At 35.1% G+C, this 17807-nt stretch overlaps 1 protein-coding gene across 1 annotated transcript; it reads right to left on the bottom strand.

The window, feature by feature from the left end:
* Positions 1-526: 526 nt before the first annotated feature.
* Positions 527-17070, bottom strand: LOC110463256 (von Willebrand factor D and EGF domain-containing protein-like). Its single transcript, XM_021517698.1, has 15 exons — positions 17066-17070; positions 16730-16816; positions 15045-15425; positions 14360-14451; positions 13801-13864; positions 12825-13007; positions 11285-11538; positions 9790-10084; positions 9119-9250; positions 8364-8535; positions 6992-7179; positions 6405-6650; positions 4128-4242; positions 3617-3758; positions 527-3306 (listed from the first exon to the last, which is right to left on the bottom strand). The coding sequence occupies exons 3-15, from the start codon at positions 15423-15425 to the stop codon at positions 3114-3116; spliced, it is 2457 nt and encodes an 818-aa protein (XP_021373373.1). The 5' UTR covers positions 16730-16816; positions 17066-17070; the 3' UTR covers positions 527-3113.
* Positions 17071-17807: the final 737 nt, after the last annotated feature.

The raw sequence follows: 17807 nt of genomic DNA, 5'->3' as shown, positions 1-17807 counted from the left end.
GTACATAAAAATATAATCAAGGATTTTTTTTATATATACAAACGTCTCGTTGTTACTTACCAACTTTGTTTCTTGATCATTGTAAACGATCAATATTTTGCCAATCATTTGCGAGTTTGTTTGATATATTGTGAATATTGGAAGTTATTGTAATGATTTGCTACGTTATTTGAACACTATGCATTTTTATTTTTTAAAAATAGACTATTACAGTTCGTAGGTACAGTACATTACAATACTCGGACACAAAAACAATAGACCTACGGTTAGAACATACAGGCCTCGAATCGGTGACCCACTGGTGGAGAGCTAGGGATCGTCAGGCGGTCAGACACCTTAACCAGTCGGCCACCGCGGCCCTACTTCATGTTGTGTGATATCTGCTTGTCAGCTTGAGTATAAATGCGAATAAATAAAATGTTGTAACAATTGCGTTTCTTGATTGGTTCTCTAAAATGTGTTGATGGTTTCTGGGCTGTCTAAAGCCGCACTGTTTTTTTAAAAAAAAGAACATTTAAAATTCCAGTTGTTAATATATTTTAATTATAAAAAGGCTTACGTAGATAAGACCACATTTTGTCATGCTAGTCAGGAAATTTTCCAAAAAGCGTCTTAGCACTCCAACTATTGTTGTTCAAATGTTAGTTTTGAATTGTATTTGTTCATTAATTACTTAAACCTAGACACTATTTGGAAGTAAACACACAGGGAAAATAGCCACTATTTCAGACACTTGCAATTTATATAAACATATACTTATACCTTATACATTTGTTTGGAATGAAAAAAGGTTAAGTAGTCAATGTTTCCCCAAAATTCTGTGCAAATCCGATATTAATTTGGTTAATTTACCTCATGGAGGGAGGGGTCATTATACGCTTATCTAAAGCTTTGGGAAGATATTAGTCAATTTTAAAATAAGCTTTTGCCTCAGTATGATATGAATATTGACGAAGTTTCATCAGTAGTTAGTCATATTTATCAATTTATTGTACGGAAACTGACGAACATTCATAGTGCACTATGCATGTTAATCAAGGACGGGATTTGACAATCTTCAAACTTAGCGCTAGTCTTTGTATAATTTACATAATAACTGCATTTCATCAAAATCAAACGATTTAAGCACGTTAAATTGAAAGTGTAGACGGGCAGTCAGACAGACAGACTTAAAGTTTTGACGGGCGTATACTATTGTACTATTAAGGTATTAATCGGATGAAAGATGCAAATCTAAGTTTGTCATGTAAGCTAACTGAACCATGCGCAAAACTGGAATAAAAAACTATTACCTTCATTGTAAAACTAACGAGAATTTTAACAAATACAAAGATGCAAGAAACAAAGCCATAAAGGCCATAAGAAATCAACACTACAATTGTAAATACTTGGAATCAACTCCCTACAATTGTGGTAGATTCCCCAACCTTAAATGTTTTTAAATCTTGACTCAATAAACATTGGGTCAACCATCATATTAAGTTTTTACCATCGTGCTACTAATATGTAATATAAGTATATACGCGTCCTCTGCACAACCCGTAAATATGTGAACAACTATGAAGAAGCGTCAACAGAAGCAATACTATGCTTACGAAGACGTCGACCACCATGAACCATGAACCAATATAGTACAAAAATATAGCATCACATTTCATAACATCATTATTACAAGTGCTGTCAATGGAAAGGAAACAAATTGTGTTAGGAACAAGCGTTAACGTACAACAAAATGTAGGTACAAATATATCACAGTTCCATAACACATCGTTCTTCATAAGAAATACAGGTGTCAAACAGTGCAAAAATCAAATATAAGTTAGATATCACAGTTTCATAAAATACAGTTTCTTCACATAAAAAATACAGATGTCAAACAGTGCAAAATTCAAATATGAGTTAGATACACAGTCAATAAAATACAGTTTCTTCACATAAAAGATACAGGTATCAAACAGTGCAAAAATATAATACAAAATGTAGATATCACAGTTCCATAAAATACAATTTCTTCGTACGTAATACAGGTGTCGCGCAGTGCAATATAAAAGTTAATTTAGATATCACAGTTCCACAAAATACAATTTAGTCATAAGAAATACAGGTGTCGCGCAGTGCAAAATAAAATATAACTCAGATATCACAGTTCCATAAGCACTGTTTCTTCATACGTAATACAGGTGTCATACAGTGCAAAATAAAACATAATTTAGATATCACAGTTCCATAAAACACTGTTTCTTCATACGTAATACACGTGTCATACAGTGCAGATATAAATATAATTTAGATATTACAGTTCCATAAAACACTGTTTCTTCATACGTAATACACGTGTCATACAGTGCAAAATAAAACATAATTTAGATATCTCAGTTCCATAAGCACTGTTTCTTCATACATTTTACATGTGTCATACAATGCAAATATGAATATAATTCAGATATTACAGTTCCATAGCATACAGTCTCTTTATAAGTAATACAGGTGTCATACGGTGCAAAACTGATTACAAACAAACATATGAGATATCCCAGTTCCAGAACCAACGGTTTCCTTACGTTATCTTTACAGGTCCAGTCCAAAATATAAGCGAAGTTTAGATATCACAGTTCCATACAGATTCATATTTACATGAACGGCTCGGTGAAAAATAAAAACAAAATGTTGTGATCATAGTTCCATAACATTCAATTTCCTTATGTTGTTATTAAAGGAGCCTCTCAGTGAAAAAAAATAAACATAAAAATCATAGTTCCATTACGTTAGTTCTTGTTTCCCAATCATCTTCATTTCTTTGTTATTGTTATGTTTAAATCAACACGAATGAAATATGGTTTCAGCTAACCTAACCAACATATATCATGTTACAAGCATCGGTGCCTTGAGAAAGTGTAGTTTGATCATTCTGTGAACTCTGCCAATGTGGTTTATTTGTTTACTAAGAAGACGCGGTTAGATAAGTCTAATAATTGGGTTTGATATGATTGCTTCATGTTGCGTCTTTTCTCTTTCCCACTTTTTAAGTTATTCTTTGAGGAATTCCAGTTATGTAATCAGTGGTTAGTTTTTGACGGCATTGATAAGTGAAAACTGACTGTTGACAGAAGATGTCAGATATCATCCTTTAGTGGAAACGGCAGTGTCTTATTGTCTGTATGAAAGACCCTTCTTTTCTTGCCTTCTAATGGTGGAAGTTGGTGAGGTTTGTTAAGATTGTGACGTTGCTCGAAGTGAAGTTTTCCTACGACATCCGACCTCGCAGTATACACAGCTGCGACGGAGTCGCCTCTCTCTTTTGAGCTACTGCAAATGCAGAAGGGAATTGAGTAGTTTTGTTCCAAGTAGTTTACATAGCGATTTAACGACTATACAGTTAGTTAATTAATGTTTAATATATTTGGCTTACTTATAATTTCAAATTATGTACATTTGCTAGAAATATTAATAGTACTATATCCTAACTACAATTTTGTGTTCAATCAGCAGGCCACACTTGTATAAAGCATCTCAACTCTTGAGATTTCCTCAAGTTTCAGATTTCCACTAGACAATATATTACTTGAAATTTTCCTTAAATTTGAGATGTTTTCTACAAATGGCCCCATATGCTTACCTGTTTGTGTGTAGTTTCCAATAATACACTCCCAAACTGACCAGGATGAATACCATGACAACGGAACATGTGACAGCTACAATGACAGTCACGTGATTAGTAACACCTCCAGTACTCTCCAGTAGATCACTTACAGTGCAGTCTGGAATGAGAATTGATCAATTCAAATCAACGCAATGCCATGAATATGTGTTTCCGTTTAAATAATACTGTTATCTCAGAGGTTCTTTTTTCATAGAAAACCTCCGGTCAGTATTACACAAACTCAAATATTCATCATGTCAGCCTGAGAGTCAACATAACGGTAGCATTCATCTTCAAAGGGTTTTCCTGTAAAGGTTCAAACTTACACTTTAGTGTGCTTGGCATTTTTATTTAGTAAAGGTTAGTCTTTAAATGCAATCAAAATTTCTAAGCTTTATCGACGCGGAAATATCCATTTTAAATCTTTCTCATAGCTCACATCTAACAACACTTTATCCAAACTGTTAGTGTCTTTTAGATAACATACCTTTAGATTGCGACCAGGTATAGACACTGTCTTGACTATCACATTCCTGACACAAATCGTCCTTGTTATCGGTTCCTGCTGGTATACACACGCCGTTGATGAAACAATACTCATCCTGGAATAAAACACAACTATGCATTTACACAGATATCAAATTCAGTATGTTTAGAATGAGTTTGCTCGTTATTTTTGCTGAAACAGTTTAAGACAGAAATGAACAGGAAACACTCAAACGTGAAAAGATTAAAAATAGACTTAGCAAATACAGCACCTATTACCCTGAAGATAACAAAAACAAGTGGATAGATTTCGTTAACACATAAACATCTGATGACAAAACTGCACAGTAATAGTTAATATTTAAGCATTGAACTTAGCGCGCATTATGTTGTTTGCTTGCAAAGCTGTGTCATTCAAATATATCATAAATACCATACAAAAACAGTTCAATACTTATATTTACGTTTTCTCTGCCTCTTATGTTCTTTTTTAACTTATAATTTATATTTAAAATTCAAAATACCCGCCTTATCGACAGTCCACACAATTTCGTTCAATAGTTTGAACAGCGTATTGTCGCGTGCTGATTGGCAAACAAAGTAGTACTTTGAAATTTTAACAAACACTTCAATTTTATTCCACAATTCAGTATCAATATAATTGCGTATGATATGTCTATAGGGTGATTTAAGTTTATCAATAGAACTCTGAGCTGAAAGTTAGATTTGAAATTGTTTCGATTTTTCCCCGGAACAAATTTCGCGCATGGACAAATACAGTGAACACCGTAAATCCGACCTTGCCCTCCACGAGGGAGTTATTTTTGGAAGTTAATTCGAACTTTTCTCTTTGCTCGTTTTGTGAAGAATCCAGGCGTGAGTTTATTTGTTGATTGTATGGGAACCTGACAACAGTCGGTAGATTCTTTAACAGACTCGTTATTTGACACGTCGTTAGAAACTGAGGAACCGTGGATGTCAGACGCGTGAAACTGATAGCGTTTGAAGTGAGTGATCTTGCGACGGAGCACAGGTTCGTTACAAATGTCTGAAATGGTTATCAGTAGGTCTGTAAAATATGTGTCAGTAGGTCTATAGAATATGTGTATTTCAGACATTTGTAACGAACCCCTGATGATCAGTGCAGTGTAACAGACGATATTTCTGATAAATTGCATGAGCGTTAGAATTGTTTCCATTGCCGGCATTGGTGATTTCAACCGATGTGCATTTTGTACGATATTGCAGACATTGGTCTTGTTTTCGTTGTAATAAAGGTGTTTTTTATTTATTTTTTATTTTGCACATAAATTTACATTGACATTGTCAAATCTCACAATGCCCAGCGATATTTCAGCAGCCGTCATGTTTATTTATATTGGATATTGTAGTTCCGGTCAGTGTTGTATTAATACGCTAAGAATTGTGTCCCGTGATACATGGTAATTAAAGTCCCATCAACGACACAGCTTTCAAAGAGGCTATATAGTGACAATGCCATGCAAATGTAAATATAATAGAACAATGTTCAGTAATATTACTTATTTTCATAACAATCTTCTATGTGTATTTAACCTGTAACATAGCATTTTATCAGATATATTTTTACAAAAAAGGTCCATGTCCTACAGTACTTTATCCCTACGTCCCCACTTTACTGAAATGGGTATGGTTTTCGCCGATTCATTTGCCCTAATAGGTTCAACATCATTTTTTTTTTACTTTACCTCCCTTGATTTTATTTGAAATAGTAAAGCAATATGTGATGCAAATGGGTTGTTTTGATGTTTTGATGCAAAAAGTGCTTTAATATGCATTGAAGTGCAATTCAACTTGAGAAGCAAGTGAAACAAAAGAATCTGTGTGGTCCTAAAGTCATCTCGCTGCCTCAGTATGATATTTTCACCACAGTTATTTCATGTTCACGTACCAATTACTAAATTGTATATGCTATTTCATTCATGTCACTTGCGATTCATGCTGAAATGATCTTATTTGATCTGCGAAAGGTCTGACAATAAAATAATTACTGAAGCGTTTTCAATATCTGCAATCTTTTTATTTTTCATATTTTGTTTGCTCGGTTCGTTGTTTGTAACTCTTCTGAAAAGAAGAACCATTTCACAGTAAGGCTGCATGCACCCATAAACATAGAGATAACGTTTTTGTTGATCAGTGTTCTTTTGTTTACGTTATCTTCTAAATACATTTATGTTAGAATTGCAAAGAAAGAACAGAATGACATGTTTTCATAGGCAGATATACATTGTCCACTTACCTTGATATTAAATGATATGTTTCCTGCCGTGTACGTAAATGTCTGACAAAGACTATCGATGACGACAAAGGTCATGGCGGTACTGAAATCATATGGATCCATAGCAACAGATATACTGTACTGTATACCAAGTCGTCCCGGTAAGGTTCCGACATCCGGTAGATCACAAAGTAGTCCAAACAGACTCTGGTATTGGGCTGTTACATTTTGAACCTCCAATAGCCTTACAGATGAATTGACAAAAGTCTGAAAACAAACAGTACAAATAACAGTATACAAAATCTACACATTTCTAAAAACAATCTGAGAATCAGGGAAAAAAGGGATGCAAATGTTATACAAAAATACAAGTTTTTATTAAAAACACCAAAGAAAAAAATGGGGAATGAAAACTACGAAAGCATCCCTGGAAGTATGCTAGTGACCATCAACCTAAGACACCAAAAACCTTTCCGATGTCATAAACTAAATTTCAGATCGAACGGAATGAAATAAATGTATTCCAAGTTTGTGTATCGAGTCTCTCTGTGATAATTCTTCAATATGAAAAAATGATATTACTTTTAAACACATATAATTTCACTCACCATCTGACCGGTGAATTGACACGTGTAGTTTCTACCATAGGGGAAGTCTGGTCCGTTTACCAGGATTAAGTCACATTCATATCGTAGATCACACAAGTCGTCGTTCTCGAGACCAGACACGTCCAATGGCGACGTCAAATTAAAGGAACAATCATCTGACGCAAAGCCTTCATCACAGCTGCACACTCCTAAAATCACAAATTGTTTTTGTATTGTGGAGAACTACTTTTTAGCGACTTGAGTAACGTGACAATTTCTCTTGGCATGATTCAAGGGGACTACTTTGGCTTAATTTATTACACTGGACCTCTGTTGTCAGCGTTATGAAATTAAGTCTTCAATTTGATAGAAATACAAAAACAAACAAAAAACAAAAGAAAGGCGCATTATCGCATAAGAACATTGTCATAATGTATTGTCTGCAAAAATAACACAGCGTTTTCTTCACCTGATCACCCATCATACATATTGTTATGAAGATACAACAAGTGCAATGCATATATGCGCGTAAACGCATGCCCGCAAACATGCTTTATTTCATCACAATATTTTGACAAATCTCTACAAGTCTGTTAATCTTTAATGTGCTCATATTTAAGTAACGATCGTGGTAAACGGCTCGAAGAAGACTAGAGGAATCTGTAGTACCACCGATTTCTAATTTAGGAAGGTACGATTGATGTTGTCAATAAATGTCTGACTAAGAAAAGCCATCATCGAATTATCTTGAGGTAGAATTTAAGAATTTTGCTGTTGAACGTCTTTCAAGTTGGGTTGAAGATTTTCCCGATGGACATGGTAACCGTGTACTTGGAAATCTGAACAGCACAAAAATATATTGTCGTCAGGGATTCAATCGTTTTCACGAATTTATACTCAGTATATTTTATCGTGCTCTTTGACGTTTATTCAACAAAAAATGTTCTAAACTAGTTCGCGTATATGTGTTGATGTTTGTGATTCTTGGAAACGGAAGCTCCAATGATATGATTTCGACGGTGTATATTTAGTTTAATATGAGGTATTTAACGTACCTGTTGGAAAAGTCAAAGGTTATGACGAAAGAAATTATTTCAAAGAAAAGGTATTCAAGATTGACCTAATGAGGATTGCATTCTAACAGATTCACACCACTAATTTCTACTTTTGGAATATACAGTGACACGGTACGGTTACAACCCATAACGCTGACTAATTGTAAGAAAATGGTGATATGAAATTGGGAATAATGGCTTGGTTAAGTTATAAGCATGGATAATTCAATTCGTTGTTGTAATATCGAGGTATGCGCTTCAAATATGTCTTTTGATCACCTAGATTTTGCAAACTTACACACAATGCATGCTACTTATGTATTTGAATAACTACTTACCGCCTGCACAGGATCCTTGTTCTGAACAGCTGTTAGGACAGGTGTTATTTATGATTGCATTAACTTCATCAGGAAATTGTTCTTGAAGGGTTGAATTCTTCGCTATAATTTCAAGACATGCCGTTTGAAATCTGTCCACTGCAAATCTTGTCCAGGTACTATCACCAGTCAGCTAAAATAACCACAGTTTTGAAAGTTATAACCAATCCCTACCTGTGATTTTCCTTTAAGAATTTCTTTTAAATAACGGACGTGAATAGCTGTGCGCATACACGAGAGTTATTATTTATTTATCCATTCAAAATTATTTATATGGATGAAACGTTCCTACAAAAACATTTGTGAGGTTTACAATTTCGCACAACAATCTGTATTTGTCCTAAGAAGCTCTCACTTTTAGTACAATCAATTAATAAGGTGTATATCCATGTTTTTCCAAGGCGAGTTAAATTGAAATTAACCTTTTGCGAAATTAAAGCGAAATATTCAATTCGAAAATGAGGTGAATTATAAAGAAAAACAAAAAAAACCTACCAAGAGTAATCATACATGTGCATGTTAAATAACCTTATGCAATTAATAGGTAATGAGGTAGTTAATAGGTAATGAGGTAGTTAAAACGTAATAAGGTAGTTAATAGGTAATGAGGTAATTAATAGTTAATGAGATAGTTACTAAATTGTGATGTACAAACTTCACAGGTCACACCGCCTTATTAAATGTATATTATATAATGTTGTATAACAAGTCAGTACCATCAAATCCGCCGTGCAAGTTTCTATTTCCGAGGAAGATATGTCCAAATTTACACATGTAGTGTACGAGGGTGATGTCATCAGAGCAAGGCTGCAGGCGGCAGTGGCTTCGCTCTCCGTCATAACAACAGACTGAAAACGTGTTAGAATAGATGGTGAAGATATGAACAAAGTGAAAATAGCTTCCTATTAAGAATTCAATATATGGGTTTAGGTTAGCATTTAAAACATAGGTTAAATGATCCGAACTAAGCACGCTTTTTTATACTATGTTTTTCTAATAATAATATATCGTATTACAAGCTAAACAAAAATGGGCAAAGATTAACAATGTTTTTATATCTATTTGAAATAATATTTACATCACTGATTTATATTTCGTCTTTTAAATTGTTTAACAAACAACGTGATAGAATGCACTTTATACCTATATCCGCATAAAACCCTAACAAACTTGACACTAAATCCTTATTATGTTCGACAATGTAAAACATTTTCCCATATATATCGTTGACGATACCATGTGCTGTAAACCCAGGAATTATGTCCACACTTCTTTGGATATCTCAGATTATATTAACAAAATATAATCAGTTTGACAACCTACATTGGCACAAACCGTCATATATATAGTGGAGAGCAAATCTTTATGAAAAACAAACTTTAAATACCCTTTCTTCCCTTTCGTGTTCGTGCGTGTAAGTATTTTGTTGAACGCTTCTCTTCCCTCTGGTATTACTCAGCAACAGATGTTGACGACACTTCATTTCCCTATCCTGATTATTCTCACAGCTAGCATATTGTGTGTATGTGCAGTGTGTTGTAGAACTGAAGCTTCCCACAATCTCTGTCCCATCCAGACTGGTACTACCCTCAGGACAGACACACACTTGATTGGACGTAGGATATGGTTCGAGTAAACTCACATCGGGGATGACGCCAAGCAAACTTTCCTCTTCAGTGAGTCTGGCGAAGATTCAACGGGAAACTTGTATCGTTAATTGTAAATTTCTAAATAAAGAGGTGACTGTTCTTCGAATATTATAAATACATTACCTTCACAACGTGCCGTTCGCATATTGCACATTTATGCATGTGTTATTATTCTGTTAATTTACTCAAGGTAAGCTTCAGTAGCAAAAATGATCAAAAGGCTAAGCTTTCTATATTGCGGGGCACGATACCTCATTCAGAACGCGATACTCTGCTATCCCAATGATTAATCATATGCAAAATGTGTACGACAACTTTATGTATCAGAATATGCAAATTACGTCGCGGACAAAGTAGCCCATGAACGGACCGTTTGACTGTCAGATGATGTGCAAATCAAAAGTTCCATCTAATGATTCCGTCAAGACTTATAAGTATATCAAGACCGCAACCTCAGTTCGGAAATTGCAGTTACATTTATCGGTATTAACAACTCATAGTATTGCCCAATGGTTCAAGAGATGGACTATATTAAAACAAATTTGGGAACAGAATTCTTATATCAGGTACAACATCAGGATCAAATACATTTGTTGATATTCTTATTTCGTAGTTCGACTACTGTATGCTTGAACATGGCGAATAGGCGACTACTCTCCACAAATAACTGAGGATATTAAAAGTGTTCACGTTTGGTAAGGCAGATTACCGATATCCTTTTCGAGTGCAAAGCACGAGTGAAAGTATCGGTATATTCTGCAATTCGAATGATACATAAATTGTACAAAAGTATTCAACGGAAACCTTTAAAGTTTTGTTTGTTGGATTTTAAAATTATCTACAACGACGAAAATATTACTTTATCAAAACAGCTTGCGATATGATAGTGTAACAATTTTCTAATGACGTCACGCTTGACACTAGGCTGCACGCCAATTACAATAGGCCGTTCACAGTGTTCTATCGTTCTGTTGTTTGGTGAGATTTGCTTTCATAAATGTAATAAATTATGTAGGTTAATATACTGTATGTAAACAACCACTAATTGTACTGGCGCTTTATTTGTGTCTGAATAGAAAATCTGCGGCTTTGGAAGATGTAAATAGAAAGTGCCGTTCCTACTAGTAAATGCCAAAGATGCGAAAATGTCATTTTTATGTATCAGAGTGAAAAATATCAGTTTCAACAAGTTGATAAAATTCGATATCAATGAGTACATCATTCTCTACTCACCTAAATGACGATGTAAACTCGTTAGGATGATAGCTGTATCCCCCACGACATCCATTAGGAGCTGGTGTCGTGCAGGGAAACCGTCCTCCCCTGTTAACGCAGTCATTACATTTGTCTCCGTCAAAATTTCCACAAAGACCTGTCACTTGTTCCTGATATTCATGATGAGTAGGTATGATATCTATGTCCATCATATTATAAGAACGGCCTCCTCGTATGAAAACATTGATTGTCGCCCCGGTGGGTAGATAAATCTGAAAATAATCATTACAACAATGGTTATGTTTATTCTCTGCTTAACGTTCAGCATTTGTGGTAATCGGAAGAACTGGTTAAATCACTGTTGGTATATTGTGACCGAGTGGTATACTATGCTTGGTGCTGTCGGCATGGTATTTCAGCTTAAGATCTACGCTATCGTAAGGAAGCAAATACACTAGAATATTGTCTTTAACACACACAAATCCATTACACGCAAAGATACACGTCGATATATGACTTAAGCTGTTACTAGGAAGTTGAACCCAACAACTCTCAATCCTATAGAATAAAATACATATGTTTAAACCAAACCAGCAGGAGGGTCCACTTAGGTTTAAAACCAAGTAAAAGCGTCAATCTGTAAATTCAATTTTTAAGCACCTTCTACGAAAACAGTTTAAAGTGCTAATGATTAGGTTGAATGCTGAACGAAAAGCTTGTGAATACATTGGGTTTTGGGGGGGTACAATTAAGGATTGACCTTCATTTTGCCGGCGTATACGAGAGTCTGAACGCAGTTGGCAACGACCATATTCTAGGGTGCGCATTAGCGCATCATAAAGAATATGTTAGCACACCATAGAATATGTTCGTTGCCAACTGAGTTTACACTACCGTATACGCCGGCAAAATGAAGGTCACCCCTTATATTTACATTCAAAACATTTTTAAATGCAACATTACGCAGAAAAAAAGTCAAAGCGGCTTGCCATGATGGAAACTATACGGTAGCCGTGGTAGCTAGGACAATTTAGCTACTGTGAATCTACATCGATATATGGATAAATTTAGAAAATACGCAGTAAGCAACACTATTGGTTTTTAAAATTTAAATTAAGCAATGTGAGAAGCCCTTCGAACTTTTCTATTCATTTACAACGGTCGTCATGTACGCGCATTGGCACACTGCTCATAGAGTGACGAGGTCAGAACGAAGCCGCCATTGTTGACGTTACCGCCAATGAAATTTGAATGTACATCCATGGAACAAGAAGTTTGTCAGCATTCTTTTGTTGTATAATTAGACATAATATATCCCGAATATGTTCTATGTATCTAGATGGTGAATGATCCAAGATTGGTTGTTATTGGACGGTTATCTCGCTGAAGCGTGAACGGCGCCATATATGAAACAAGTATCAACCCACCGAGCCTTTTTTCACTGCGTATACGCTAATTCATACGCAGTCAGAGTATACTAACCTGAAGAGGGGAGACATGTAAATCTTGCTCCACCTATCCGTCTATTCCACCGTATCCTTCAGTTAGTATTACTTACTTTGTATACTCTTGACGATATCATCTCGGCCTTTAAAACGTTGTCGTTGCATGCCTCAAATTTGATGATATTTTTTCCAAAACAAGTATAAATTTGATAGATGTCCTGACCAGCTATTGCCACTAGACCACACGCACAATAAGGTGCACCGCTATTGTAGCATGACTGTATTTCCACCTGTACCTGTTTAATAAAATAAATAAAAACAAAGTGAGCGTAAGCGCACATAAATAAACTTGCTCCCCCACCCGGCTTCGCCTGTGACCTTTTACCAATAAATCCTAACCAATGACCACCAAATCTATTCAGGTGTAAATAAATGTAAGCCAACCTTTTTGAAGGGTTCATGGGAAATTTTGTATGCATAAGCTTTTCACTTCAAAAGCGGTACAGTATGATATTAGACCTTGACCTTTATTCTTTTGACATTTCCCGATGTCCAAAATAAGCTTATTATGTGTAAAACTCGATAGCACTTTTAACTGAATGTGTAAAGGGTTCATGAGTTAGCTAATACACCAGCTTTTCTACGCGCGCACGGACGCACGGACACACGAACTCAGCGATTACTAGATACGCACTCACTATTTGAGGAGCGTAATATGTGTTATTTTCTATGTTTAGTGTATCATTGAATTTGTCTATTTTGTCTTGTTTTGAATAATTTTGGTAAAAAGAGCCAATCATTATATAGATATGTTAAGTTACAGTTCTGACCCAAATTTTAAACCCTCGGGTAGGATAACCATATCCCAAATACTTACTTTGATAGACACTATCAATCTCAAATTCATATAGCTATTATCAGATATAAACAAAAAGGCATAAGTTAATAAACTTGATATAAGTTGTTTCGAAATTTATGCAAATAAATGCACTGAATGAATCATATGTTCAAACAGATGTTATAAACAATGTATTCAGCATCTTTATATTGTGTTTCGATACAGGAGTCGTCCTTGCTTCGAACACTTACCTGCATAGGGGGATCTGTACTTTTAAACAGGAGAAATTTTCCTGGATACTGCAGTTCGAATCTCCTGCGAATTGTAAATTGCCAAGATATATGATATATGTCTAATGGTGTACAGGGTATTTTCATATTGAAAAACGTTTTTTTTAATTAATATTAATTAAAGTTAAAGACTTTTCTTTACTATTAGTTCAATTATATTTAATGTGGATGGAGATGCTTACAAAGTCAATGGACCATGACAGGTAGACCGCTTTCAGTAATTGATGCATGGGTTGGGATGTGCTACCTAAGATGCATCTATGGTCCAAATTTGGTTGGTCTAGCACTTATACTGTCAGAAACTAGCTTTAATGCAAAAACTTAATGTTGACGCCGCAGCCGAAAAAGCAACACCTTAGTCTTGCATCCGCTACTTCGTGGCGGCGTGACAAAAATGCCAAATTATGAAAACATACCTCTACCGCAACAAAAACGATAAATCGGAACTCATAATTGACATATGAATACGGGGTGTATTTACTTAAATACGAATGAAAAAGGACACGGAAGGTTTACTTACATTCCATCAAATGTCAAGTGATGAGGATCACAATGGACTTGGCACTCCCTCCCCTGCCACATTTGCGATGTTTCCCTTTCATAAACATTGACCTTAAAACGACATGTTGGAATGTTGATATAAATCTAAACAAGCTTCCAAGTATGAAAAGTATATTATGTATACGGTACAACAACTGTGACATACCAAAGACATACGTACTCTACTTCCATGTAGTTGTTCCACGAAAGATACATATCTGATTTCACACGAGTGTTTCACATGCGTCTTTATCTAAATGACTGTTCTATCTAAATGACTGTTCTATAACAGTGAACACGAGCGTTTCATATGGAGTGTTTCTTATTCTAAACGAGTGTTTCACATGAAATACATAACCATGTTCCTCTATTATTCTACATAAGTGTTTCATATGGGATATGTGTCTTACTCTATATGACTACTGAAATGAAATACACGTCTTATTCTCAATGAGTGTTTCACTTGAGCAATATGTTTAAATATGCGTGAGCTTTAGTAAGGTTAGTATCGATATACAAAGGCATGGGGAACTGGAAAGTCTAGCAAGGTGTAGAATCACATCATCTTCATAAAACAGTACTTGCATAAAAGAGTTAGGACAAAAGAATATTTAGCAGTTTAAACTAGTGCAAGTGCTATGAAACCAAAACTATGTTGTACTTACTGTAACTGTTTCTGACTCATAATCCTGCCAAAACGTGTGGTAGGTTATTCCTGTGCTGAGTCTCAGTGTGAAGTGTCTATTAGCTAAATTGTATGACCCAAGTTTGCTTTCCGCTGTTATGACTTCAAATGTAGAATTTATCGCCCAAGACATCGCTGCATTGTTGTCCTCTTTTGTCAGACCTTTCAGCTGTACGGTACACTGATGTTGAATGGTGTTGCTTTCACACGTGTCGTGTGTAGTGTTATCGGATATAAACAGGGTCAAGTAGCAGTCAGTTCCAGGAGATGTTTGACTGTATTCGCAACCAAATGGAACGGTGGGGAAAAACCTCACAACATCCCTCTCTCCGCGCTGGACATCAATGGAATCGTACACCATCTAGCGGAAAATTGGAAAATATCGTCAATACAAGGGGACACAACTGGAAATTATTTGAAATTCGTTATGACCTGACAACAACAGTATATGAGGACACACAAACAAAAAGAAATATTACGTTGGTGAATGTGAAAAAGACATTTTCCTTCACAGATCATATTTCAAATAAAGCTGAAATGAATGTATCATTAGGTTTCCACTCGTACTTACACCTTTACACCTTGTTAAATTATATGGTAATATACCGAATTGTATGTATAAATGATGGAACTTCTGACATAATGTACACGACAGCACAAGTTGTCTTTACTTACAAATGACGAACTTGACCTATAACAAGAGGAGGCAATATCAGGCCTGATTTGCTGTCACTGGGCACTTAAAAAGCCGTCCGGATCGGAAAACGATACGCTGTATTATAAGAAATGTTACATCGCAGGGCTTCATGAATCAATTAAGCCCATAATGTTTCCTTATTGCAATGTCTTTTTTTCTCGCCAGACATTTCTTTCATAAGCGATTGCAGTTTCAACTATGGATTGATTTAAAATAATTTATGACGTTTTAAATTTAATTCATTCATCGAAATCATCTTCAGACCTAATGCTGTTCTTGCTTTCTGTATTGATGTTTTAAATTTATGAATCGGTGCATCCTTATCTCGGATTTCCGGTTATTTATTGTGATAAAATAGAACAAATTAGATATCAGACTAATAGCGCGATAAACGAATGAGTATCATTGCGTTTGGATTGATTACCAGGGTTTTGCATTTCAATCGTAATGGGGTTTCTTAAGTCTTGAAGTGCAATGCCAGTTCACATAATCACATATCCTTTAAACGCAGATGTCATTAAAGTCGGCAATTTACCATAATTCTAAGCTGCTTATATGTTTTTAATTAGGGATCATGCAATTGAAAAAAAAATAGTCTTTATTTTTAGTAGTAAAGAACGATGCATTAATAAATAAAAGAGAAATGAAGCAAACAAATTATCCGTAAAAAGTCCTTGGTGTTAATTCACAAAGTATTACTACATTGATGGTTATATGATGAGTGTGTTAATACAATTGCGATCACTAGACATAGAAAAGCAGCAGACGGTTGCTAATGCGTATATTAAACAGATTAAGTAAAGAAAAGAACCGTATCCTATATTAGATATCGTTATCTAGGTTCTTATTGCCAAATAAACATGATCATTAATAATATAAATACAGTGAAATATATTTTGTATTGCTCTATAGAGTTAACAACATATGGCAATAAAGAATCACTCTTATACGCTGTTTTTTATGCTTACCTTAATACCGGCGTAAAATCCAGGGCTTTTTACTGTTACACCTGTGCGACCATTCCGTGTAGACCTAGTGCCGACATGACAGGAAATCTGCAAATAAAGAAGCGACAGATAGTTCAGGGGTACGTGGTACTTCATCAAGATACAATATAACGCTAAACTAATTCGTTTTAGAGACAAACATGAAAGAGTTCTCCAGAATTTGGCAGATTTCCCCCCTTTTAAGGCTTGAAATCTTCATTTCGTCATATTGAATTTGACATGTTGCATTTTTAACCACATCTATGAAAGAAGATGTTATATGAAATATTAATGGAACTGTCTATTGTGATATCTCACCGTTATCCCAGCCGAAAATCCGTGTAGATAAAAAAGCACTTGCTCATTAACATAAGCTTCAGTGGGATCCCGAACAATAACATCTGATCCTGTATTGATGTAAGCTCCGTCCACATAAAAGTAAACGACGTACAAGAAGTCCTGAGTGTCCTGAGGAACATTGGAATTGTAGTGACGGCTTCAGACTCGATGAAGTTAAACCCAGTTGGATCCATGTTAGACTGACATCTATCTTCACATTGCTTGGTGTAAAATCTGGCGCTGGATCTACAAAAGATGCACGTACACTTCGCCTATCATAGCAGTCAACATAAACGATAAACCACAAGCAATAGTGATGATTATTTTAAAAACTTATTTTGACATATATTTTACCTTCTTATATATTTGATTAGAATTGAATTGAACATTTGATTTGATTTTTCATGATCCGTTTTTATCTTGTATTATAATACGATGTATGCAGTAAATATTGTGAATAATAATATATACATTTTACGATAACTTTATAGTGATATAAAATAAACATGCTGTATAAGTAGTGACGTTGGAATACATTAATATATTGCCCTGTATTACATAAATCAAAAGTGTAATTTTCGTAGCAGTATATCTTTCGCTGTACGGTACGAAATTTCAGCACATAGTAAGCAATTCAGAGTAAAGTAACGCAAAAAAATCAATAATTTGTGTAACAGCTGATTCACCGCTGCAATATTTATGTTAGTACACGGAAAGGCAA

This window comes from Mizuhopecten yessoensis, unplaced genomic scaffold, assembly GCF_002113885.1.
Source record: "Mizuhopecten yessoensis strain PY_sf001 unplaced genomic scaffold, ASM211388v2 scaffold1501, whole genome shotgun sequence".
Lineage (NCBI taxonomy): Eukaryota > Metazoa > Mollusca > Bivalvia > Pectinida > Pectinidae > Mizuhopecten > Mizuhopecten yessoensis.
This window is presented reverse-complemented; position numbering and strand designations above follow the sequence as displayed.

Coding starts and splice junctions, on each gene's coding strand:
- LOC110463256 (XM_021517698.1), bottom strand. CDS start 15,425: ATGGTGTACGATTCCATTGATGTCCAGCGCGGAGAGAGGGATGTTGTG. Junction 14,452..15,044: donor ATGAGTCAGAAACAGTTACA/GTAAGTACAACA, acceptor TGTCGTTTTAAG/GTCAATGTTTATGAAAGGGA. Junction 8,536..9,118: donor CTTGCACGGCGGATTTGATG/GTACTGACTTGT, acceptor TGGTTATTTTAG/CTGACTGGTGATAGTACCTG.